The 20,985-nt window shown below is 41.1% G+C and overlaps 1 protein-coding gene across 3 annotated transcripts in view; it reads right to left on the bottom strand.

The window, feature by feature from the left end:
* Positions 1-20,395, bottom strand: part of RARB (retinoic acid receptor beta) — a 91,617-nt gene extending 71,222 nt beyond the window's left edge. Inside the window, exons 1-2 of one of the 3 annotated variants that reach the window (XM_041411509.1) lie at positions 19,602-20,394; positions 18,912-19,521 (exon numbers count right to left, since the gene is read on the bottom strand). In XM_041411509.1, coding sequence (XP_041267443.1) covers positions 18,912-19,068 — 157 coding nt within the window. In that variant the 5' untranslated portion in view covers positions 19,069-19,521; positions 19,602-20,394. Of the gene's footprint in view, positions 1-18,911 lie in introns of all 3 variants that reach the window. The other 2 variants (XM_041411510.1, XM_041411511.1) reach the window with 2 other exon arrangements.
* Between the last annotated feature and the right edge of the window lie 590 nt (positions 20,396-20,985).

The raw sequence follows: 20,985 nt of genomic DNA, 5'->3' as shown, positions 1-20,985 counted from the left end.
CTGGAAGAAAGCCAAAGAAATCCTCTAAAGTCTACTGGCTTGCATTTAATCTGAAAAGGGGCATTCTACTTTCAACAGGGACATCAAAAGATGAAACTCCATGCCCTTGTTTCTTTTTGAAGGTGCCCAATCAAAAACGATCCTTTTCTGTTACTTTAAAAGCTAATAGACCATCTAACAGACTTCCACAACGTGCTGCTCAGGATTAATACAGTATGACTAAAATAACAACAGAATCAGAAAGAGGTAAAGGTTACAAAGCTCCAAAGCCCAGTCTGCAAGGACTGGACTAATGGACAAAACTGCGTGCAAGGTCACCTAAAAGGAGTCTCAGATCCAGGGCACTTTAAGGGCCATGCAAAGGGTACAGGCTGCTGCTGCCAAAACTATCTCAGACAAGGTGCAAGTCCCGATAGACGCAGCCGAGTTGGCAGGAGTTCTCTAAAGCTGAAGTTCTTTTGCTGCTACAACTCTTGTCAGCTAAAGAGCGATAGGGACAGCTGGCTTCTGTCCCGAAGCATCTGGGAGAAGAGGGGTCCTGCTGAACTCTGCCCTCGCCTTGGAGTACAAGGAGCAGTGAAGCACACTCTCTGCTCTGATATCCTCACCCTAATGAAGTTCCAAGTACAAATTTAGCCATTGCTCCACTGCAGAGGCAGACATACCATCAGGACAGTATTTTCTTCCCCCACCCTTCTGCATCTCATGCATTTAGACAGTGCACTATTTTGGGCAGGGTCTCAGAATGTGCTGTACAGTAACTGGCGCTGTAGGACTTTCCAGTGATACTCCAATTCAAATAATGGTAATGATCATGATCCTGCCAAGTCAAAAGATATTTGAAAGAATGAACCCTGAACGGCCTCTGCAGCCTTACTTGCAAAGCAGGTCCTTAGAGCGCTTTCATTTTAACTACTGAAGCATTTCAGTGTTAAAACACAGACTAAATTTGAAGTATGATTAAAAAAAAAAAAAGCTTCATATTCAACAAATGCCTTGCTGTGTATACACCAAGTTGTATTTGTCAACTGACAGGAAAAAAAAAGTGTTTACACTCATTTGCTGCATCTTCCTCAGTTTAGAACTAGGAGAGAGAGAACTGCATCATATTCCTTCATGCTTTTCATCAACAAAATTGCCAAGTTTCAATTGCAAATCTGTAATGTTAACCAGCAGAGTCATGTAACATAAGTCAGTGGAGTCAGTAGATACTGACCTTGGCCATACAACAGTATAGCCCTTTGAAACCTGTATTCATATCAGGTGATTAAGGCCAAGAAATAGTTTAGTATCCGACTACCAGCATAGCAGAGCTATCCAGATTTTTTTGCTCTAAGTCAGACGACAACAGCATCTATCTTCTGGTTATTTTTCTGTTCTACTTTCATAATATAATTTCTGTTACTTAGCAGCTAACTTCTTCACAGATTTTATTATTCCCCCAAATAATCTCTATCAGTTTCCCACTGCAGAGTAGAGATTCTTTGGTGACATACTTCTCTGTTAAGACACAATTTGGCCTCTTTATCAATCCATTAGTTAAACATGGCAATTCAGTCACCTGACTTTATGCTGGCATTTAACAAGGCACTCCAGGAGCCCCACCTGCCAGCACATCTTCCAGAGTGACATTCCTGCACAGATTCCCTGAGTGATTCTCCTCAGGCTCTGCTGTCCCTGGCCACACAGCAACACCAGCACTGCTTCTGGTTCTGCCATGTTTAGCAGTGTAAAGATCCTTCTCTCTTCTTATCTGATCTACAAGCATGGTCCCTGCCACTCCAGTACATGAATAATCCATGAACATTCATATTTTTACCTTTGTAACACCTAAGTTAGATAAGGGAAGAGCTATTCTTATTTTACAGACAGGAAACAGAAGCACTGACAGTGAAAGAGCTTTGTTTGCTTGCATCATAAATTTCTAGAAAAATGCAAGCAGTACCCAACTGGGATTCTTTTTTTTTTTTTTTTTTTTTTTTTTTTTTTTTTTTTTTTTTTTTAGCTGTCTACAGCACTAAGCAGTGTCCTCAAAGTAAAGCCTTACATGTCTTGCAGGGAACTCTGTTAAGTGTGTGCTTGGCCCCTCTATTGCAGGGGCTCTGAAGCATCCCCAAGTCTGCATGTGCACCCCACTCACCTGCCCACTGTGAGACAGAACAGGGCTGGGTGCCTCCTGCCTCCAAGAGCCACTGCTGCTGCCAGCAGGGAACTCGGGAGAGATGATGAAACCTTGTCTTCATTTTCTGATCTCCACAGACAGCTGAGAATCAGCTTTCTATAAGACCACCATCATATATACAATTACACAGGAATGCCCTAGCAGGAAAAGGACTTGCCTGAGAGAAATCCTGAATCCTGTCCTGAAGGCAGTAACTGTGCACTGCCAAAAACTCCTCTGCTCTTGACTTACTGTCCAAGCCTCATATATCATCAAGATGTTAAGTCTGAATCTAGCACGTTAGTCTTATAAATTAAGTATGCTGACAAAGAGGAAATAACCAGTCATGCAGAGACCCAATGTATGACCTGAAAATCACCCAACACACGATCAGGTATTTCTGAAAGAAAACACCCTAAAAAAACCTTTGTCTGAAACTGCTGCATATTTTTGCTGTGTCCCACAGGTACACAGTGGGAGCTGTCACTGCAACCACTTTTGGTACTTCACCCAGCAGAGCCACAACTTTTGTCAAGTACATTCTCTACACATATATTTACTACAGTTAGCAGTAAAGGACAATGAGGAGCCTGCAGCGGCTCCATCGGTTTGCAATTTCTGGTTCTCAAGCACCAGCTCCACTAAACCCTGAGGTAGTATGTATAACTAACATCACCTTTTCAAAGAAAATTATACTGCTTTTCAGGCTGATTTTTTTTTTTTTAACAGTTATGTCAGCAAAGCAGTTCTACATTTGGGTTTATGTGTCCGTATAGCCAGAGAGATGTATTTACACCTGAGCAAACGTGGAAAGCAGAAAGCTTGTCAGGATTAATTATATCAGGGCCAAGAACTGCATCTGGTTATACCTGTGTTACTCTCAAGACAGCGAGACTTAATGACGTGCTAGTAACTGAGAACAGGAGCGTCTTTCGCTAAATAAATGGCCAGGCAGACACCATGAGTGAGCCAGGGTGAAAGCAAGAGTAGAGACAGCATGGCCGCAGGGTTTGGCAGGCAGAGTTTACAGGGCAGCAGCTCATCACTTTGTATTAGGAGCCTACCTTCGAAATGAAAAAGAAAACATGTTAAATGAAAAAAATAAATCGTATGGAAAACTGAAGAAAAACATCCGAAAGATGCTAGCTCTGTGGTTTTTTCAGGTCGGTGATTTTCTGCCTGTCCATTACCATGCAAAACCACATCAGTCTCCAGTGAAAATTTTGCATTACTGCAAAACTGAAAAATAGAATCTTCCTTAAAAAAAAAAAAAATACATAATTGTGCCATCATCTGCATGAAGTTAGATTTTCCTTTGAAAATTAAATTTTCTTACAATTCACACCCTGGCTGCTTTATCTATAAATTGCTATGGTCAGATCTTTATGTGGAATAAAGTGGCATAGGTAAAGAAGAGACACAAATGTAGAGAAAGTGAGAACTCTGACCTCTTATTCTTTATGAAAAATAAGCCTATTTCTGTGGCCTATTGATACAAATGTGGTGTAACAAATTCAGTGCTTTCCCTACAGGATCAAAAATTTTAAGAAAAGGCCCACTGTAAGGAAAGAAACATTTAAAAATAAAAAGGGTCTGATTCTTTTTTTCAGCTATGTTTTATGGTGTTGCCACTCCACTAATTCCAAAAAAAAGACTCTTGTAAACATAAATGGGAGAAAACCCAGATCCAGTATCATCAGTAAGAAATGAAAATTGCAACGGCGATTAAATAGTTGCCATAATCTCTACACACATCCAGATATCTTACTAAGTCACAAAGTCTCCATTTATAGTTATTAAATGTTTTATAGTGTTTTGAGGATTTTTATTTTAAAGTCTTTTCAAGCATTGAAACAGAATAATTCAGAGTATTATTCTAAAGGAATGATTTTATTCTTCAGAACTCACCTCCTATCCAAGCTGGTATTAGTTTTTGGTATTACTATGTCTGCCAAATAAATTTTTTATTTTCTGTATATTCAACATATCTTATGACACTCTTTATCATGACTTTTTGCTGTGGCTTGAATCCAGAAAGAAAAGGAGTGTTTTAATATCTTTAATCATGTAATACTATTACACAGTTGTTCAGTACCACATGGACAAAATAAAACTATTGTGCTCTCTTCAGAAATGCCATAAAACTGACTTGCTGTGTAATATTTTACATATCATTTCATTTCTCAAATTTTAGGACCATTAGTTCAGAACATTTTGGTCTTAAAGACTTTTGAAATCTTAAAATTAATAGAGTGACTCAACAAGAGCCAATTCAGTGATCAAAACTACTTCAAGTTAGTAGAGTAGCAGTTAAAATGCTTATCATTACAATTAATTTGTATTAAAGCCACACTGCTGAATATCACTAATTGATTTATATACCCTCCTTTCTTTACCCATTTACAAGGGCAATTATGAACTCCATCACATATGTTTAAATGGGATACATTAGAACACTATCTAGAAACTAGACTGCTGAGCTTAAAATCCTTAAGAACAGGTAAATTCTTCATTAATGGGTATGTTATCAACTCACTACAAACGGCCTATAACCTTTTAAGGCAGCACAAGGTGGTAATATTTTATTTTTCATGGGCAGTTGGAGGTTGGCTCCAATGATGAGCTCCACCGCTATCTTTAATTGTTTTTAAAATTGCATATTATAGGCAGCAATAAACACAAATTAGTATTATACCATCCACAGCTTTCTGCAAGGCATGGTTTCTATAAACAAGATAAAACGCATACATCTGTAAATAATAAGTGTAAGTATGCTGAATTTAATGAATAAGGGCACTAAAAGAAATTGAACAGTAGGGGTTCAGCAATTAGAGTAACTGCCCATTTTATTAAAAATGTATTGTTTCCAGCTTTCACTTTAGAAGGCTTTTATTGCTTTGCTAATTCTAAGTTTTGATTTCCTTTGAAAAGGATGTCTAATTCCTTTTTTTTCTTTGACAGCCCCATCACACAGCACTCGCTTTTTTTACAAGGCAGTGGACAACTGTGAAGCTTTATATCTCCTTGCTCGGGATCTCACTCTCGGACCCTCGCTGCTGACCTTTGTTTGGCATTATGCCACTCAGAGGTATGATTCCTTATCAAGTAAGGTTTCATGCCACAACGAAGCCGGGATGAAACCTGCTGAACCAGCACACCCCAGGCAGCCACCCTTCAGTCCTTTCCCAGAGGTTACCCACACTCTGGCAGAGTGGGGAGGCGAGGAGAACACTTCCAGCTTCCCAGCCATGCCCCTGCAACCCAGGGCCATTTGCTGAAGCTGGCACGGCTCAGGCCATGAAATGGAGCTATGAGTTTCCTGCTGCTATTCAGCAGCAGCCTGCTGCAAGAGGACAGGGCAGTGTGTAGACTGGGAGGAGCAAAGGTAGCTTCTCCAACCAAGTAGATATCCCAGCACACGTCTCCGACACCCCAGCCTCACTGCAGCAAATCCCTGTGCTATCCTTGCTTGCACATGTATGTTTTACATCCATGTAGCTCGCTTTCCAAGTGTTAAGATTATTCCTTACACTAGCCTAATTGCACCCACACCGCTGCTCTGTGGGGGTATAATTAAAACAATCCATTATTTCCATTTAGACGTGACACAATAACAGGAAAAATATGGCTTTCATCACTTGAGCTTATCTGCAAATAGGACAGTCAGACCAAAACTTGACCTTTCTAACATCCTACAGCACATGTACACTTGCAACATCTGAGACCAAAACAGGGACATACTCTGTCCTCCTTCATCCCCTCAGCCTGCCAGACTAGGACAGTGCAGTACCAAGAGCAGCTCACCCCAACATTTCTGATGCTAATGCAAGTAATTCCAGTTTATGAACATTTAAGAACTTTGTCACTATCTTTTGAGAGGACAAATGAAATATAGAGTTTACCAAGCTGTAATGTTCACCTGAGTGGAAATTTCAGTATTTTTGAATTGAGTTAGTACCTGCCAGACTAAAAATGGTAACACAGTGGGGAAGGTAACATGAAAACTAAGACACTAACAAATTTCCTTTCCTTGTAATTCACAGCACCTTGACATTGAGTTTATAAAATATTTTGATCTGCGTTTTTTTCTTTTACTTATAACTTTCCATCAGTACAGTTAACATGGCAAACATCCCTCTGCCCTTCTCACAGCAGGTCGAGCAAAAGCTGAAATCTGGGAAGGAGCGCAGTGTCTCAGAGCCAACTGGTAGCAGTTCTCTTGATTGTGGCTCAGAGCACACTTCCACATTCTGCCTAGAAGATCTAAGATCAATAAAATAAGACATTCACAAGAGCCTGGAGACAGGATCCGTGACTGGAGGGCACATTTCCCAATATTCTGTTTTCCTATTCTCTACCTGCAGTAGATTTTCCTATTAAACCATTGGAATGAGGAATGCTCATAATTTTACCTGTATATTGTCTGTCATTACTATTCTCACTCAGAAGTGAAAAAATATGCACACACCGTAGTTCAGGAAAACACATATGTGCTAACAGTATTTCCTAGTCACCTGGTCTTTCTTATTCAATACCTACCTTCAGCAGTGATGCTTTTTTTTCCCAGATAAGCTACTTACAACTGACTGCAATATCCCTGCCTTGCAAACAGGAAAAACGTCAGCCATACTTTATATAGAATATGACAAAAAGAAAGTACTTTGTTTCCAAAGAACTGAAAAAGCAACGTTCAGTCCCAGTAGCTGATGTCCCAAGAAACTTAAGGCAAAACATACTCTGAAAAAATGAAGTTGTTTTTCCCCTATGAAGTTAAAATCCAGAAGATGTCTGGTTACTGTGCTCTAATAATTTTAAAATGTCTATATTATGAATACCCAATACTACACTACAGATATAATTATGTTTCATAAAACATACCTTTTTTTTTGGGGGGGGGGGGGGGGGGGAAGCCCCTTTTCCTGCCATGTTTGAGAGATTTTGACCATAATTTTCTGAGAAATTAGACTAATATTTACAAATGCATTTCCAGTTGTCACAGTTCATTCAATGCAATCTTCCCAAACTTTCGGAAGGACTGCTTTAGTGCCTCTGTCAATACCCAAAGGATTCTGAAGACACAGCAAAGTATTATTGCCAACACACCAAGGCTATTAAAACATGCAGATAGCTGTGAAACTGTCTGTAAGACTACCCATTTCTCTTGAAGGTCCAGTAACCTCCAACCAGTGGCACTACTATTTCACCGAGCCACTGTGACAAGGCAGAGCAGCCATTTTAAGAAATTAGTAAAATCAGCGGTGAAGGGTTGTTGGTTAGAAATCATTGCTTTTAATTTCTTAGTATTTGCACAAGCCTGACAACTGCACAGAGTTGCCCCAAACTGTAATATAAACTAGGCAAGCTTTCCACAGAGTGAGTTCAGTACGCTTTCCATTACTTCCCATTCTAAGGTCTGATCCTGTTTTGCTTTTCATTACACAAACTTGTCAGAAATTTTGGAAAGTCTTCTTAGTTCTTTTCCCACATTTTACTCACCAGACTCTGTCATCCAAAGAACATAAAACAAGTAATTTTTAAAAAAGTGTAACCTGTGAGCTCAAGGGATGCTCTCTGAGAAAACTCACTTCTGACCACTTTACCCTGGGACCAGACATTCCCAGTGGGACAGGGGCACATTTTGGGAAGCTCTCATACCACCCAGGAACAGGGAGACCCTGCTGTTTCATGGCACCCCCGGCATTTGCAAACCAGTTTGCCTGATCACTGGCTTCTATTGTTTCCTGAGATAAGCAGGGCCCCAGTGAACAATTAGAGCTTTCAATAAATAATCTGTAAGCACATTCATTTGATTTACTGTTATTTGATATAGCAGTTAGTTTCAATGGGGCAGTTACTATTGATCACTTAAAGTACTACAGACAAACATGAAACACTTCCAGAACTCCATGGATTATTACTCTTTATCTGCCACTCATCTGGGTTACTTGTAATGGTTGTGAAATTTAAAATCAATAACAACAATTAGTGTTTGTTGTACTCTGAGGAATGAATCATGTGAAATATGTTTTGTTACTAAAATGAAATGCTGAAGAGCTTGCAAACAGGAAAGACTCTTGTAAATAGCAAAACTCTAAAATAATTTATTTTGGTATTACAGTGTCCAGTAAAGGGGGTAAAGAAAATTAAAAGCAGGTATTTTAAATGCACACAGAAGTACACGCACAATTTCAAAAAAGGTATCAGTAGGATTTTCAAAGGAATAAAACTTTCAATGAAACTGGTGAGAAAGATGCACCCAAGTTTTCCTTAGAAAATTCCACTACAAGTCCTACAATTTCATACTCCTTGACCTCTACAGGAGTTTTGGGTTGTTAATAACGAAAACTGATTTTCAGGTATATAGGTTGAAAAACAACTTTCTTCAGAATTCTTATTAATTTATATAAATAAATTGTGAATCTAATTAAACGGATAGAAATACCAGTATTTTGAGATCTCTGCTAAAGTAGTAGTGCTACATAATTAAAATGCAAAACAATAAGAGAAATATTTTATCATTAACATGTAACCAGAGCTCTGTGTGAAATCATCCATTCAGAAGGCTTGTTTTTCATCAATTATTTGTTATTTATCTGATGTAAATATAAGAAGGTCTAATTAAAATGTATGACTCCTTATACAGCTTCTTGTCATTAAGACCAATGAAAGCAAACTGAAGACCATAATGAAATAATTATGTTTGCCTTTAAGAATCCTCTTCAACAACACATGGCAGTACCACACTAAATTAAAACATCAGGAACTAAATTTCTCTTGCATCTATTTCCATTTTCACTAATTATACCCCCAAGCTTTCCAATAGACCAGGCCCAGAAATTCTTTTGAAGCAGAAACAGCCTAAGGAACAGCAACCTTTTCATAGTAATGGACTTTGAAGAAGAAACAAAGGTAAAGGAGCCCTGGAAGGATTAATATTTCAAATAGAGTTATCATGTGAAAATATGTGTTTATTTGAAAAATGGGGAAAAAATTGTTGATAAAAAGCCAAATATGTGTTCCAAGGAAACCAATACTCTGGTTTAATCTCATTTGATTGCGTCATTCCTTCCTAACCTCTTTTTCTCAGAGTATTTTCTGGTTCTGCACAGAAATTCAAGTTAGCAAAAGCATAACAAACACAGTACTGCTGGGCAGTGCCAGTGTACCATGCTGCAACTGAGCTCTGCTTTCACATTTTGGTGAAGGTGAAAAATTGCAGTGCTCCTAATGGACTCCATTTCAGGGAGAAGGGAACAGCTATTTGCCCAAGTTGCCTCCAGTCATTCAGTGCGTCCTAACACACAGCTCATGCTTTACCACAAAAGTCTTGCAGGACCTCACAAAAACACAGAGAAAGGAAAGGATTCGGATAAGGAAGAGGAAAAAAAAAAAAAACCACAGGAGGATATGAGTCAGCTCTGACTTCTTGCAGGCAGCTGAAGGCTTCTTTTCAAAGCTTCAGGGAGATAATGGATCCTTCTTGGTGTGGTGTCAGAGAAGTGAATGTGGCAATAGTCATAAGCATAGAAAGATGAGCAGTTCACATACTTAACCTGCATAGCATGTGACTGTATGTGCAACTAGAAAAACACAGCTGGAATGTGCTCTCCAAACGGAGAGAGGAAGGCAGAGGTTCACTAGGGGATGAAGACTTGGAAAAAGTAGCTTGCCCTGTTAGCTCCCTGATCAAAGACACTGAAAGACATAGGTGATTTGCCATTTGTTCTGCGTTTTACACCTTAGTGTTCAAAGTGTGGAGTGAAATCAGAAAGATCTTTACAAAGTCCAAGACTTTCCAGCTAACCTCTAAGCAGGATTTGACATATACCCTCACCCAGTAACTAATAAAATTTCTTCCTCAGCTGAATGAAAAGAGCTATGCTAACAACAAAACAATACTAAGGATTACTCTGCAAGATGAGGGGGAAAAGGAAAAACTTCCTCACACCAAAAGTTGAAAGGCAGTAGTATGAACAATGGCTTAAAACCAAAGAAAGAATGCCCAAGCTCAGCACCTGATCTTAACAATAAGACAGTTCACCCATGAGTGGCATTTTAGCCAGTCCCTTTCACTTGTGCCCTAAGCCAAAACCCACAGGCTGGTGGATCAGCAAGGATGGATCTCTGTGAAGGAGGGAAAGTTTGTAGAGAAGTTAGGACCTTTGATTAGAGCAACCCAGAGAGGAGTGCAAAATCCCGAGAGAGGTCAAGCTTTGGGGGGCACAGGCGTTTCCCTGTGCCTAAACCAAGGTCCTGGGGGAAGCATCTGCCTTGCAGATCCACAGCCCTTGCCCAGGGGGAGGTCTGGGTGTCAGGTATCGCCAGATGGCACTGTGACACAGTTTTCCAACTCCCTTTTCTTCATGAGAGAGTGAATGCTCAGTCTTGGAAAGACAGGCAACCCTGGTCTTCTTGTGAGTTTTTGAGTAGAAGATGAGGAATTAAAGTGGCAGAGGAGCCTGTTCCCTGCCCCGGGCTTTGCCCACGGCCAGTCCCTGAGCAAAAGTGCTGGAGGCTCTGAGACCCCCCAAAGGCAGGGCACAGCTGCGCTTCACCTGAACACCTCTGTCCCAAATTGGTATTTGTGAACAAGTGAAGTACTTAAATCAACTCAGATGATGTTACATTCACTTCTCATGCAAGAACCTAGAAATCCTCTTGCTATCAGTCACCAGCTGGCAGAGGAGTGATTCTGGAACAGGACTGGAAGATGAAGGAACTCTCATAGGAGATGAGATGCACACCTCTATATGATGTGCTGCTGTGTCATCAGCCAGCCTGGCAGAGAGGACCAGCAGAGTGGTTTAATGGCCACTTCAGGAATTACCTCAAGCTGCATTCAGATTAAAAAATAAATAAAATCAGAGGATTCAAGAGACTTTTCGTGCTTTTGAACTGTATTGGTGAGGTGGGGATTTTTTTGGTTGGTTTTCTTTTGATTTGCTTTGTTGGTTTGGTGTTTTTTTTTTTTTTTTTTTTTTTGTTTTTTTTTTTGTTTTTTTTTTTTTGGTGGGGGGTGTTGTGTTCTGGTTTTGGGGAAGCAGTAATTGAACAATTTCTTCCACTGCTTCTATCTTACAGGCACAAATGGCTTTCTATAATCAAAGCACCCACTGAAGAAAATCTGTGTTAAATCAAACCGTGCTTTTTGTCTCCAGTTGGTGCAACACTGGTCAACATCTTTGATTGTTTCACACCTCTGCTATGCATCTTTAAAAGAAGACTGATCCTTCTTTCTTTATAAGAAAAGATGCTGGATGTCCATTAGCTGAACATCCAGCACAGTGACATGAACTTTTACTGCTATTTCGTAAAAGTACCAGTACAAAAATACACTGAAGGCTCACTCATACAACTACGCTGTCTCTGAAAGTCTTTTTAAAATTGAGGGTGGAGGGTTGAGTGCATTTAAGTGCTTCACTAGATAAGGTTGTAAAAGACAAAGACATCCTTAATTTGTCATTTTATTGTTCAAAGATCCTTGCTAAAAATACAATGTGAGCCTAGAGAAAAATATTATGGTTCAATGGAAAGAGATCGTCCAAACCATTAAAAGAAACTAAGCGGTGCTAAAAAAATCTCTTTGTTGCAAGACATTTCTCTGCTTTTTTTCTTAGGGGATGCACTTAGAGGGTAAAATGTAAGTCACTGAAAGTGCATAAAACGGAAATCCTTCCAAACTACGGATGGACTCTAACATCATGTCCTTAGCGGTGAAGATCCAGAGCACTCTGAGAATTTATAAATACTCATTCAAGCTTTAACCTATTAAACCTATACAAGTGTAGCCGGTATGTGTATATTTAACTTACATAGTTTTATAATATTCAGTTTATATATGGCATAAGCAGGGGAAAGAAAAATCACCTTGTCCAAGGGGAACAGAAAGTATATTATATACTTTGTGTCTAGGATTCTTTAACACAGACTTGCTGGATTATATTTCCATCTCTCTTAACAAAAGTATTTGAAGAAGATTCAAGGCTCAAACAGAACACTAAAAGAAAGTGGGGTCAGTTATATAAGGGCTAGCACCAGTTTGTTAAAAGTTTTTTTCCTACCCACTCCCAAATAAAGGGACAAAGAAGTGAACATTGTGGGAATGTGTTTCTAAACCACATGATATCCTTATCAGATTGTCATGTACAAGGGAGGTTCTCACACAGGGACCCCATGCTGGTGAGCTGACCTGTCACATGATGCAAGTTCTACACTCCTATTCAGATTACTAAAATGAGCTGAAGAAAGCTAGATTTCCCCTCCTCCCTCCCCACCCCCCCCAAATAAGCAAAATGCACAGTGACCGAAGTCATATTAATTCGCTGCCACTGGGAAAGCAATCCTGAGCAGCTGCAAATAAGTGAGTATATGAGGAAGATAATCTAGCTATTAAAATCTATACCACAATTAATATCTGCTGAGCAGACATTATTGCAGAGAAGCAAACAGAGAATCAGAGAAACCTGTGAGTCAGACAAAATACAAGGAAAAAAACTCAGTTGATTTGTAAATTTATGGAGAGTAATATATTTTTATAATCAAGTCCTACTTTGTCATATAAGTGTCTCTCTTTTCACTGTTGATGTGAACACTGTCACTGAATTACTTTTTCATGTTTGGGGGAAGTGTAACAGTCCTGTAAACATTTTTAATATTAAATGAAGGTTTTAAATAGTATTTGATCATTCAAATATATGGCCTGCTTTAAAAAGTGCTGAGGGAGCTCCTAGATGCTCAGCATATTTGGAAATGAAGCCATGAAATGTGAATTTAGGATGCTAACTCTAGGCTACTGTTTCTGACATTCTTAACTTTTGAAACATATTTGCTCATGCAACGACAAATTAATTAAATCCCAGACCTTAGATTATTTTCAAAAAGACTATTTAAAATCCATGGTTTTGTATGCAAGTTATTTACAGATTGTAATTAGGAGGAACAGCTAAGATTACTGTGACCAAAAAACTGCACAGAATCATTTCCACATTATATCAGTTGGTTTCTTTTATAACTGGAATATGGTTCTCATAAAAAGGTGGCAGCAGTAAGACATTACTCCTCATCTGCCTGCTAGAAAATCCAGTTTTGTTACCCTCCTGTCTATATTTTCCCTGAAACACAGAGAAAATTATTATTCTGTTACTTTAGAATAGTTTTGAGCATATTGCGGCTTGTATTTTCGCGGTTCCATTTGGTTTGAAAGGGCTTGGATTTCAGCAAGAAGTGGCATGGGTCACAGTGCATGGGGACAGACTTCATGCACATGAGCAAAGGTCAAAATCAATCATAGCTTTGTATTTCCAGGCCTATTACTTTTGGCAGTTTACCCTGCCAGAAGGGGCTAAAATATTTGCCTCCCAAAAGGAGTAAACATCAATAGGGGAGCAGGAATATCATCAGCTTCTCAACCACTCGGCAATGAGAACTGAGGGTAAAGGATTCCTCTCCTCGCTGCAGCCACCAAGCCATCTAAATGTTAGATGCAACATTTTCAGCAAAAAGTTGAAAGATTTCACAGCACAGTGACTTGAAAAGGACAATAGGCCTATTTAGGCAATTATATTATGCAGGCTTTGTTATTAGGCAGCCCTGCTCAACTCCAGAAAGTCTGGATAATCAAAAGTGTCCAAGTACAGGAAGGGGAAAAGTACAACCCCACCCTCCCGCACAGCCGCTGCCAGGACCTCTGGATTTGAAGGGTAAAGTCTATTTACCGAAGTTCCTTGGCCATTTTATACATCAACTGATATCCTTCCTCATGGGGCTGTGTGCTACAGCCTAGAAAGCTCTGGAAAGCCCTCTGAAACCACAACTAATTTGGCCCCAGCCGCCCGCCCCTGTAAATTCAGTGCTCAGAAGCTGCTGCCAGCCCCCCAGGCAGGAGAGGGATGTTCCCCCCCGGCTCGCACGCATACCAGGGCCGGTCCCCACGGCCAAACAGATCTGGAAACTCATCACAGCTGTGCTCTGCTTTTGAGGTCTCAATAGGACGGGGCATAGCGTGGCCGACCGCGGCAGACAGCAGTCCTTCCGAGCACAATGTCCCTTTCACAGCCCCGCTCCCAAATCTAAATGCTGGCTGTGTAACACAGCCGCACTTCATCGGCTGCGTAAAGGGCGGTATATAAATTAGACCTGAGCAAAACCAGTCACTTGGCGTGTTTCGGGGAGGTGGGACCGTAATCCGCCGAGCAGGGCGCCTCGCTCCCCCGAGCACAGCCCCTCGGCTTGGCCGGGCTGCGGGGCTGGCGTGACGCACACATGGTTAACAAAAACCGCTCAGCAGTAAGTAGGGATTTAACTGGATGTGAGGATGACTAACTTCGCTGTCTGAAACACTATCTCCCTCTTTCAACTCCTTAACTTCACCGTAACCCTCTTCAAGGCATCGCCTCAGAAGCCTGGCTTTGTTCTGACAAGTTGCACCTTTGCTGCACAGACTCATTAGGCAAGCAGGGAGTGACCCAAAGATACATTGCTTTTCCTCCAAGCTTATCCCACCCTGGCTTCACCAGCGAAAGCCTCTCATCATTTTTGTCTGCAGGAGTTTTTGACAGTGGTGCGTGTCCATTAGGGTTTTCCTGTGCCAGCAGCCGAATCAGACTAACTGCATCACAGTCCACGTAGAGAATAGTTTTCCCCTTTCAGTTATTTTGGAAGAAAAATATCCCCACACAATTTTTTTTAAATGAAGTGGATCAGAAACAAACATTTTTTTCATTACATATTTCAGAGCATTAAGCTAGACATATAAAAATTTAAACAAAGACTCTATCCCTAAGCAAATCAGTCCTAGCCATTTAGCTGTAAAGTTTATAGATGAACTTCAAAGAAAATAACCTGGTTCAAACAGATCTTGCCTTCTGGGCACTAGCAAACACACCTGCAGCAATTTGATACTTGGGAATGCAGATTACAAATCCTTCACTTCAAAATGTTTGTTTTTTAATTCAGAAAGATGAAAGAAAATAAAGTAGTGAGCTTTTTTTTTTTTTTTTTTTTTGTGGAACACAGATGTTTCCAGTGCTTGCAGGGAATGGGAACCTAACCCAAACATTGCAATAATCCAGAATTTTGAAGGAAAACGCATGCTTTTGGGAGTTCCATCTTCAGGAACTTTCTGAAAGTTAATACCCGCTAGCTCCTCTCCAGGCAAACACTTCCTACCAAACTGAAATAAGAACTGTATATATATGAACTGTATATATGTGAGCCTCTACATCCCAGCGTGTTCTGCTGCCATGTCCGTAACTTTTGACTTCGTCATAATTTTTTACACTTCTAACTCTATGGAAATGCAGTAGGCAGTAGTCATCCACTTGATATAATTAGCTGAAACACCACATAATGCCAAACAAACTTACTCTTGTTTTGGGCCTGCTCATTTGTTTTTTTGCCTGTTTAATTAATGGAGACTAATGAAGACTTTTTTAAATAGGTTTTTTCAAGGTCAGATCTCCATTCTTTGCAGCTTCTCTCTCAGGATCTGTCCTATACCCACTTCCACAATATTTAGTTAGCTCATGTTTCACCAAAAGTTATTGGTTTTCTCTCAGTATTTTCTGCCACTGCACTATGAGGGAGCAGAATATTCTAACTTACTTAAGAAACTATAAATTACTCATTCTTGCAATCTTAATTCTTTTGTCCTCTTAAGAACTATCCTCGTCTAATTTAATTATACCAACCTCATTTTTATCTTACGACAAAAGGTGTGAGAACGAATTACGATAAAAAGTGCAGTTGGTTCTAGTCTCATTTCTGAGTCTACTATTTTGTTTGCAAAGAAATAATCTTATTTTAAATCTACAATAATATAACTAGAATCACATAAAGCATAAACTCATATAAGTGCAAAGTCAGGGGGGTTTTTTGTATTCTTGTAACACACCGTGCAATACGCAGTGGCTAACAGTTGCGTTGCAAACCCAGGGCAGGTTTTTCCTCCCACAGGGGAGAGAAAAAAAATACCACACAAGTTAAGGTCATGTTAGGGTTGTGTCTTATCCTCTATTTTTACTTTGCAGACCCTCATGGACTAGAAAATTCATGAAACTGCAGGAGTGCACTAGCTTAGTGAATTGAAACAGGATTAATGTACGGAAGATGTGCTGAAGTTGGAGACCTACAGCATTCTGCCCTAAACCCTGCAATGGCCAATTTTGCCAGCATTTCAGTTGAAACCCTGATGCTGTCTGGGATTGTTACTGGCCTGCTCTGAGTTTGCACTACCCATGTACTATTCCCTCAACAACCATTTACCTTTTACTCCACAATCACATCTCTATCAAAGCAATATTTCTAAGGCCTAAGGCAATGGCTGCAGGTGTACTGGCTTGGATTTATTTTTTTTGCGGAGCCAAAAATTAAACAACAAATTAGACCAAAAAAACCCTATCACACTTCTAACAATTACCAAATTTGATTATTATTACATTACATCAAATCACAGAGGTCTTCGTAAAAATGGAGAATGAGGAAATGCTAAAGTTAGAATTGAACATGGCTATCTTTGTATTTATAAGCACTGGAGCAACCTTTAAACTATTAAAAGCTTTCTGGACCACAAAATTTCTAGTTCTGTCACATTTTCACAAGATGCAAGACAAAAATCTTAACCTTTGCGAGAATTTTAGTATTTCATAATCAATTTATATATTTACTCATGCATAAACTGCTTACACTTTCTTCAAAACTGAAAACAAAATTTGCTCTAAGGTTTCAAACAAAAATCCTAATTTGGACTCCAACTAAATTGTTTTTCCACATTTCTATACCATTAACTTTCACAGTTCAAATTATAGCCACTGTACTATGATTCATGTTTCAACCCGATTTCAAATTCCCATGAAGTGAAGATTAATCCTACTGCTTACGAAGTTACAAGACTGGATTCCTGAATGCATTTTCCTATATTTTTATTTACTCTTGTTAATATGAGTTTCTTTGATTAGCTAAACTTTCCTGTTATCAACACTTGTCTCTTATCGCAGGCCCTAGGCAAATGACATATTTACCACTCATTCCATTCTGATAAGGGTAATCCTGTGTTTAACTTGCCCAAGAACAAACACCATATATTTTGTTTTTAAGAATCCTGCTTCTAGGTATTAACAACATACAAGAGAAAGAGCAGGACATTTTAAAGCCAGGAGTTATTTAAAGAATATTTTGCAAGTGTAAGTTTTTAACAACAGTATATATGCCTTCTACTCCAGGAAAGTTTATTTAATTCCAAGTTTCCGCAATATCATCACTGAAGTTATACTAAAGTTTAAACCATGAAAGGAGGAAAACGCATTTTTAATACAACATCTGGTTTGGATTTTTGTTTTTGCTAACTGAAGCTCTCCTATAGCTAGTAACACTATTTTGCAGTAAAAGCTTTGTTTCGTATTTTGTTTGAAGCATTTTGAAAACAGTGGGAAAAAAAAATAAATATCCCATGCTGAACTTTGCAGTCTCCTTTTAATTGTAAAAACATCAAAACATTTGCAGTGTTGTAGGCCGCTAGTCACTGATTTTTACAATTCTGTTTTCATTACTCAACCCACACAAATGTCATATGGTGTCTGAAAACTTTTGAGCTGAGTAAAACACACTATTTCACCAAACACTCTTAAATTTATTTTTCAATTACCTACTCCACCCCTTTGAAATGTCGAAGGGAGAACTCTTCTAATTCCTAGTTAACTTTTTAACATACCGCAAAACAGAAATTTCCAACAGCATTATACAGTTAATGGTGTACTGAAGTGTTCGAGAGTGTGCTAAAAACATTTTGATAGATAGCCAAGTCATTTATCTAAATCACTGTCAGAGCAGCGAAGCATCCTGCAAGCTTCTAAGCATAGTATAAGGTGATGTTTTCTGGCACTTTTTGTCATTTCTCAAACTTGAAACTGGGGTGTTAAATACTGCTATTGTTTATCATCTATATATTTCAGCAACAAATCAAGACCCTATAACATAGTAACACATTTTCAGAAGTGTCCCACCACTAACTCTCACTCCTCTGTTAACAGTGCATCGCTGTCTGAATCTCAAGGTATAGAAATAATTAATGGTTAAACTCAAAGGGTGTTCACAGTAAGTAGTTTTCTAGCAAAACAGCAACTTCTTAGAGCAACAAAGTGAAGAAGAAAGGTGGCAGCAAGGTCAGTACAAAGAAATATTGCCTTTTCTTCGGAAACTTATAACTACTGTCTGATTTTTGGAACGACAACCTACCCACTGCAATTACACATCTTTGCAAGAACTGTAGAGATCAACATTTTAATTGCTTGGCTGCTCTGCTAAAATGCACTTCAAGACAACATGTATCCTGATTAGCAAATGTGCTACAAAATTAGATTGGGGGGGGGGGGGGGGGAAGCTACCACAGAGATGTTATGTAAATTTGTCTTTCACCGGTTGGAGTTTTGCAAGTATTTGCTGTATTACATTACGATTTTATGTGTTCCTGTTTGGCTCCACAACTGTTGTTAGGATCAATATGCCACATGAGAAGGGATAAACAGAAAGAAGTCCGGTGCTTCTTTCCTCTTCCCTCTCTTGCCAAAAGGAGAAAAAAATAGCTTGCAAACCACATTTTGCACAAAAACTCACCCCACCCCTCATTACCTCTGCACTTAATTACCGGTCTTTCTTTTTTAAATACATGCAAGTAAATAAATTAAATAAATAACAACAACAACAATTATAATAATAGTAATTGCTTTAAAGTGGAAAAATAACAGTTGGGACCTACATTGAGCACTGTGCCGGTGTTGCCACTCTGTTTGTGCCAATCCACTGAAGCATGCTTTGAGAGCCTTCTCCTGGAGCATGCAGGAAGACGGACTCGCAGTGTAGAAATCCAGCATCTGAGCAGGGCTCACTGCTAGAACGTCCATACAGTCAAACATGATTCCCCCTGCACAGAATGCCTGCAAAAGTGCTTTCCTCTAGGTGTGGAGGAAAATGGCACATAAAAGTACACCCAACTCCATCAAACTCTGCCCCTTTTTTGGCACGTAGGCTGTTGGTCTTTTTCCCAGACCAGAATCATGAATTATGACAGACAACACAGCTAAAAGCCTGTAATTGATCCAAATGATCATTTACCATTTTCCAGGCTGCCCAGCCAATCCAGCAAGATGGGGGGATGCGAGCCGCATTCCAAGTTTTAGCTACCATCAATTTCCCCCCAAAATTTCTTGAGAGTCAGTCCAGCTCCTGAGGCGCTCGCCGGGTGTGTGCTGAGTCCCACGCCGTGCCAATCGCCCACCTCCCCGGGATAAAACAGCTCCGGTGGAGGCTCGGGATCCCCCTCGGCCGTGAATAGATGCTTCTGCCTCTGAACAGCTCACTTCCTACTACTTGTGTCACAGGGAATGAAAGATTGAATTGCCTAATATATGCGAGTGAACTTTCCGTGAACCCTTCCCAGGCTGCTAACCTTCAAATGACCCAAGCGGTCTGACATCACCAGCTCCCAGGATTCTCACACGCCTTCACAACTCCCAGCAGCCCTGCAAAAAAGCCAGGCAGGCGGGCGGGCAGGCAAAGGCGAGCCCCAGCCCTGCCGGAGTCGCCCCGCGGCCGCCGAGCGGGCGGGTGCGGACGGGGAGCGCAACTTACAAAAAGATCCAAAATAATAAAGTAATTTAAAAATAAAATTTAAAAAAAAACCAAACACAGCAACGAGGAGGAGGGGAAGGGGGTGGGAAGTAAAAAAGCGGCGTTTTCAGCGGTTGCAGGGAACGGAGAATTTGAAAATTCCAGCCCAATATGCTGAAAGTTCTGTGCCCCCCTCCCTCACACACACACACACACACACACACATTCCTTTCCTCCCCGGAGAGGCCGCGGCGAGGCGCAGGCGCTGCCGCTGTTCCAGAGCCAGGGGCACGGGCTTCGCCCCAGCTGCTGGGCTGGCGGGCTGGGCTTGGGAGCAGCCTGATCCCGGCGCTGCCCCGGCACACGCCAGCGGGGACCCCGCTCAATGCCACCCGCGGGGACCCCGCTCAATGCCACTCGCAGGGAGACTGCTGCCGGTGCCAGCCCCGCTGCCAGCGGGGAATCGCAGGGGCCTGTCCCTTCTGGGCGGGGGGCGGTCAGGCCCCATCTCTCCGCACCATCCATCCCTCACCCCGGCTCCCAAGCCACCCAGCGCTCTCTGGCTTCCTCGATGGGTCAGATTTGGCATTGCCCGGGTGGGTCTGTCCCCACGACTGAGCCCAGGGCAGGAAGCAGCCACGTATCTCCTCTTCTCCCTCCCCAGCCCCGCCGCCGCCGGGTCCTGCCTGTCTCTGATTAGCAGAGAGGGGCTGGGGCCGCTCGGGTAGCCCCGGAGGGGCTGTATCGGCTTTCAGAGGGCTAATGAGCCCCAGCTCCCCGGGAGGGGAGAAAGCCCACGAGCTAATCCACGGGGAACTGGACCCAGCCCATGGTGCTGAGCGGGGAGACCTCCCTGGGGCAGGCGGCCCTGGCCAAGCCCTCACAGCCGCTCTGAAGGCAAGGGGCTGCTCCCAGCCACTACGACGGTCTGTGCTAAACCACGCCGCCGACAGCCCTCCCTCATGGCCGGTCTAGGTGTCAAAGGCTTCCCAGGGCTGTGGCCACGATGCCACAGCCAGAACTGTGCGGGCCCACCACTCGCGTGAAGCCAGCAGAGATCTCGCTGCTTTTTAGGTAGGTGACTACCTTCTCCAAAATCTTGCTCACCGAGAAAGACTCCATGGAGGCTTCTACCAGTTCTTATTCCTATGGACAATTTAAAAATTAAAAACAACAGCCTGGAAACACTCCCTCCGCCCCAGTGGGAAGAACATGAGCTCAAT

This window comes from Onychostruthus taczanowskii, unplaced genomic scaffold (genome assembly GCF_017590055.1).
Source record: "Onychostruthus taczanowskii isolate IOZ18803 unplaced genomic scaffold, ASM1759005v1 scaffold36, whole genome shotgun sequence".
Classification (NCBI taxonomy): Eukaryota; Metazoa; Chordata; class Aves; order Passeriformes; family Passeridae; genus Onychostruthus; species Onychostruthus taczanowskii.
This window is presented reverse-complemented; position numbering and strand designations above follow the sequence as displayed.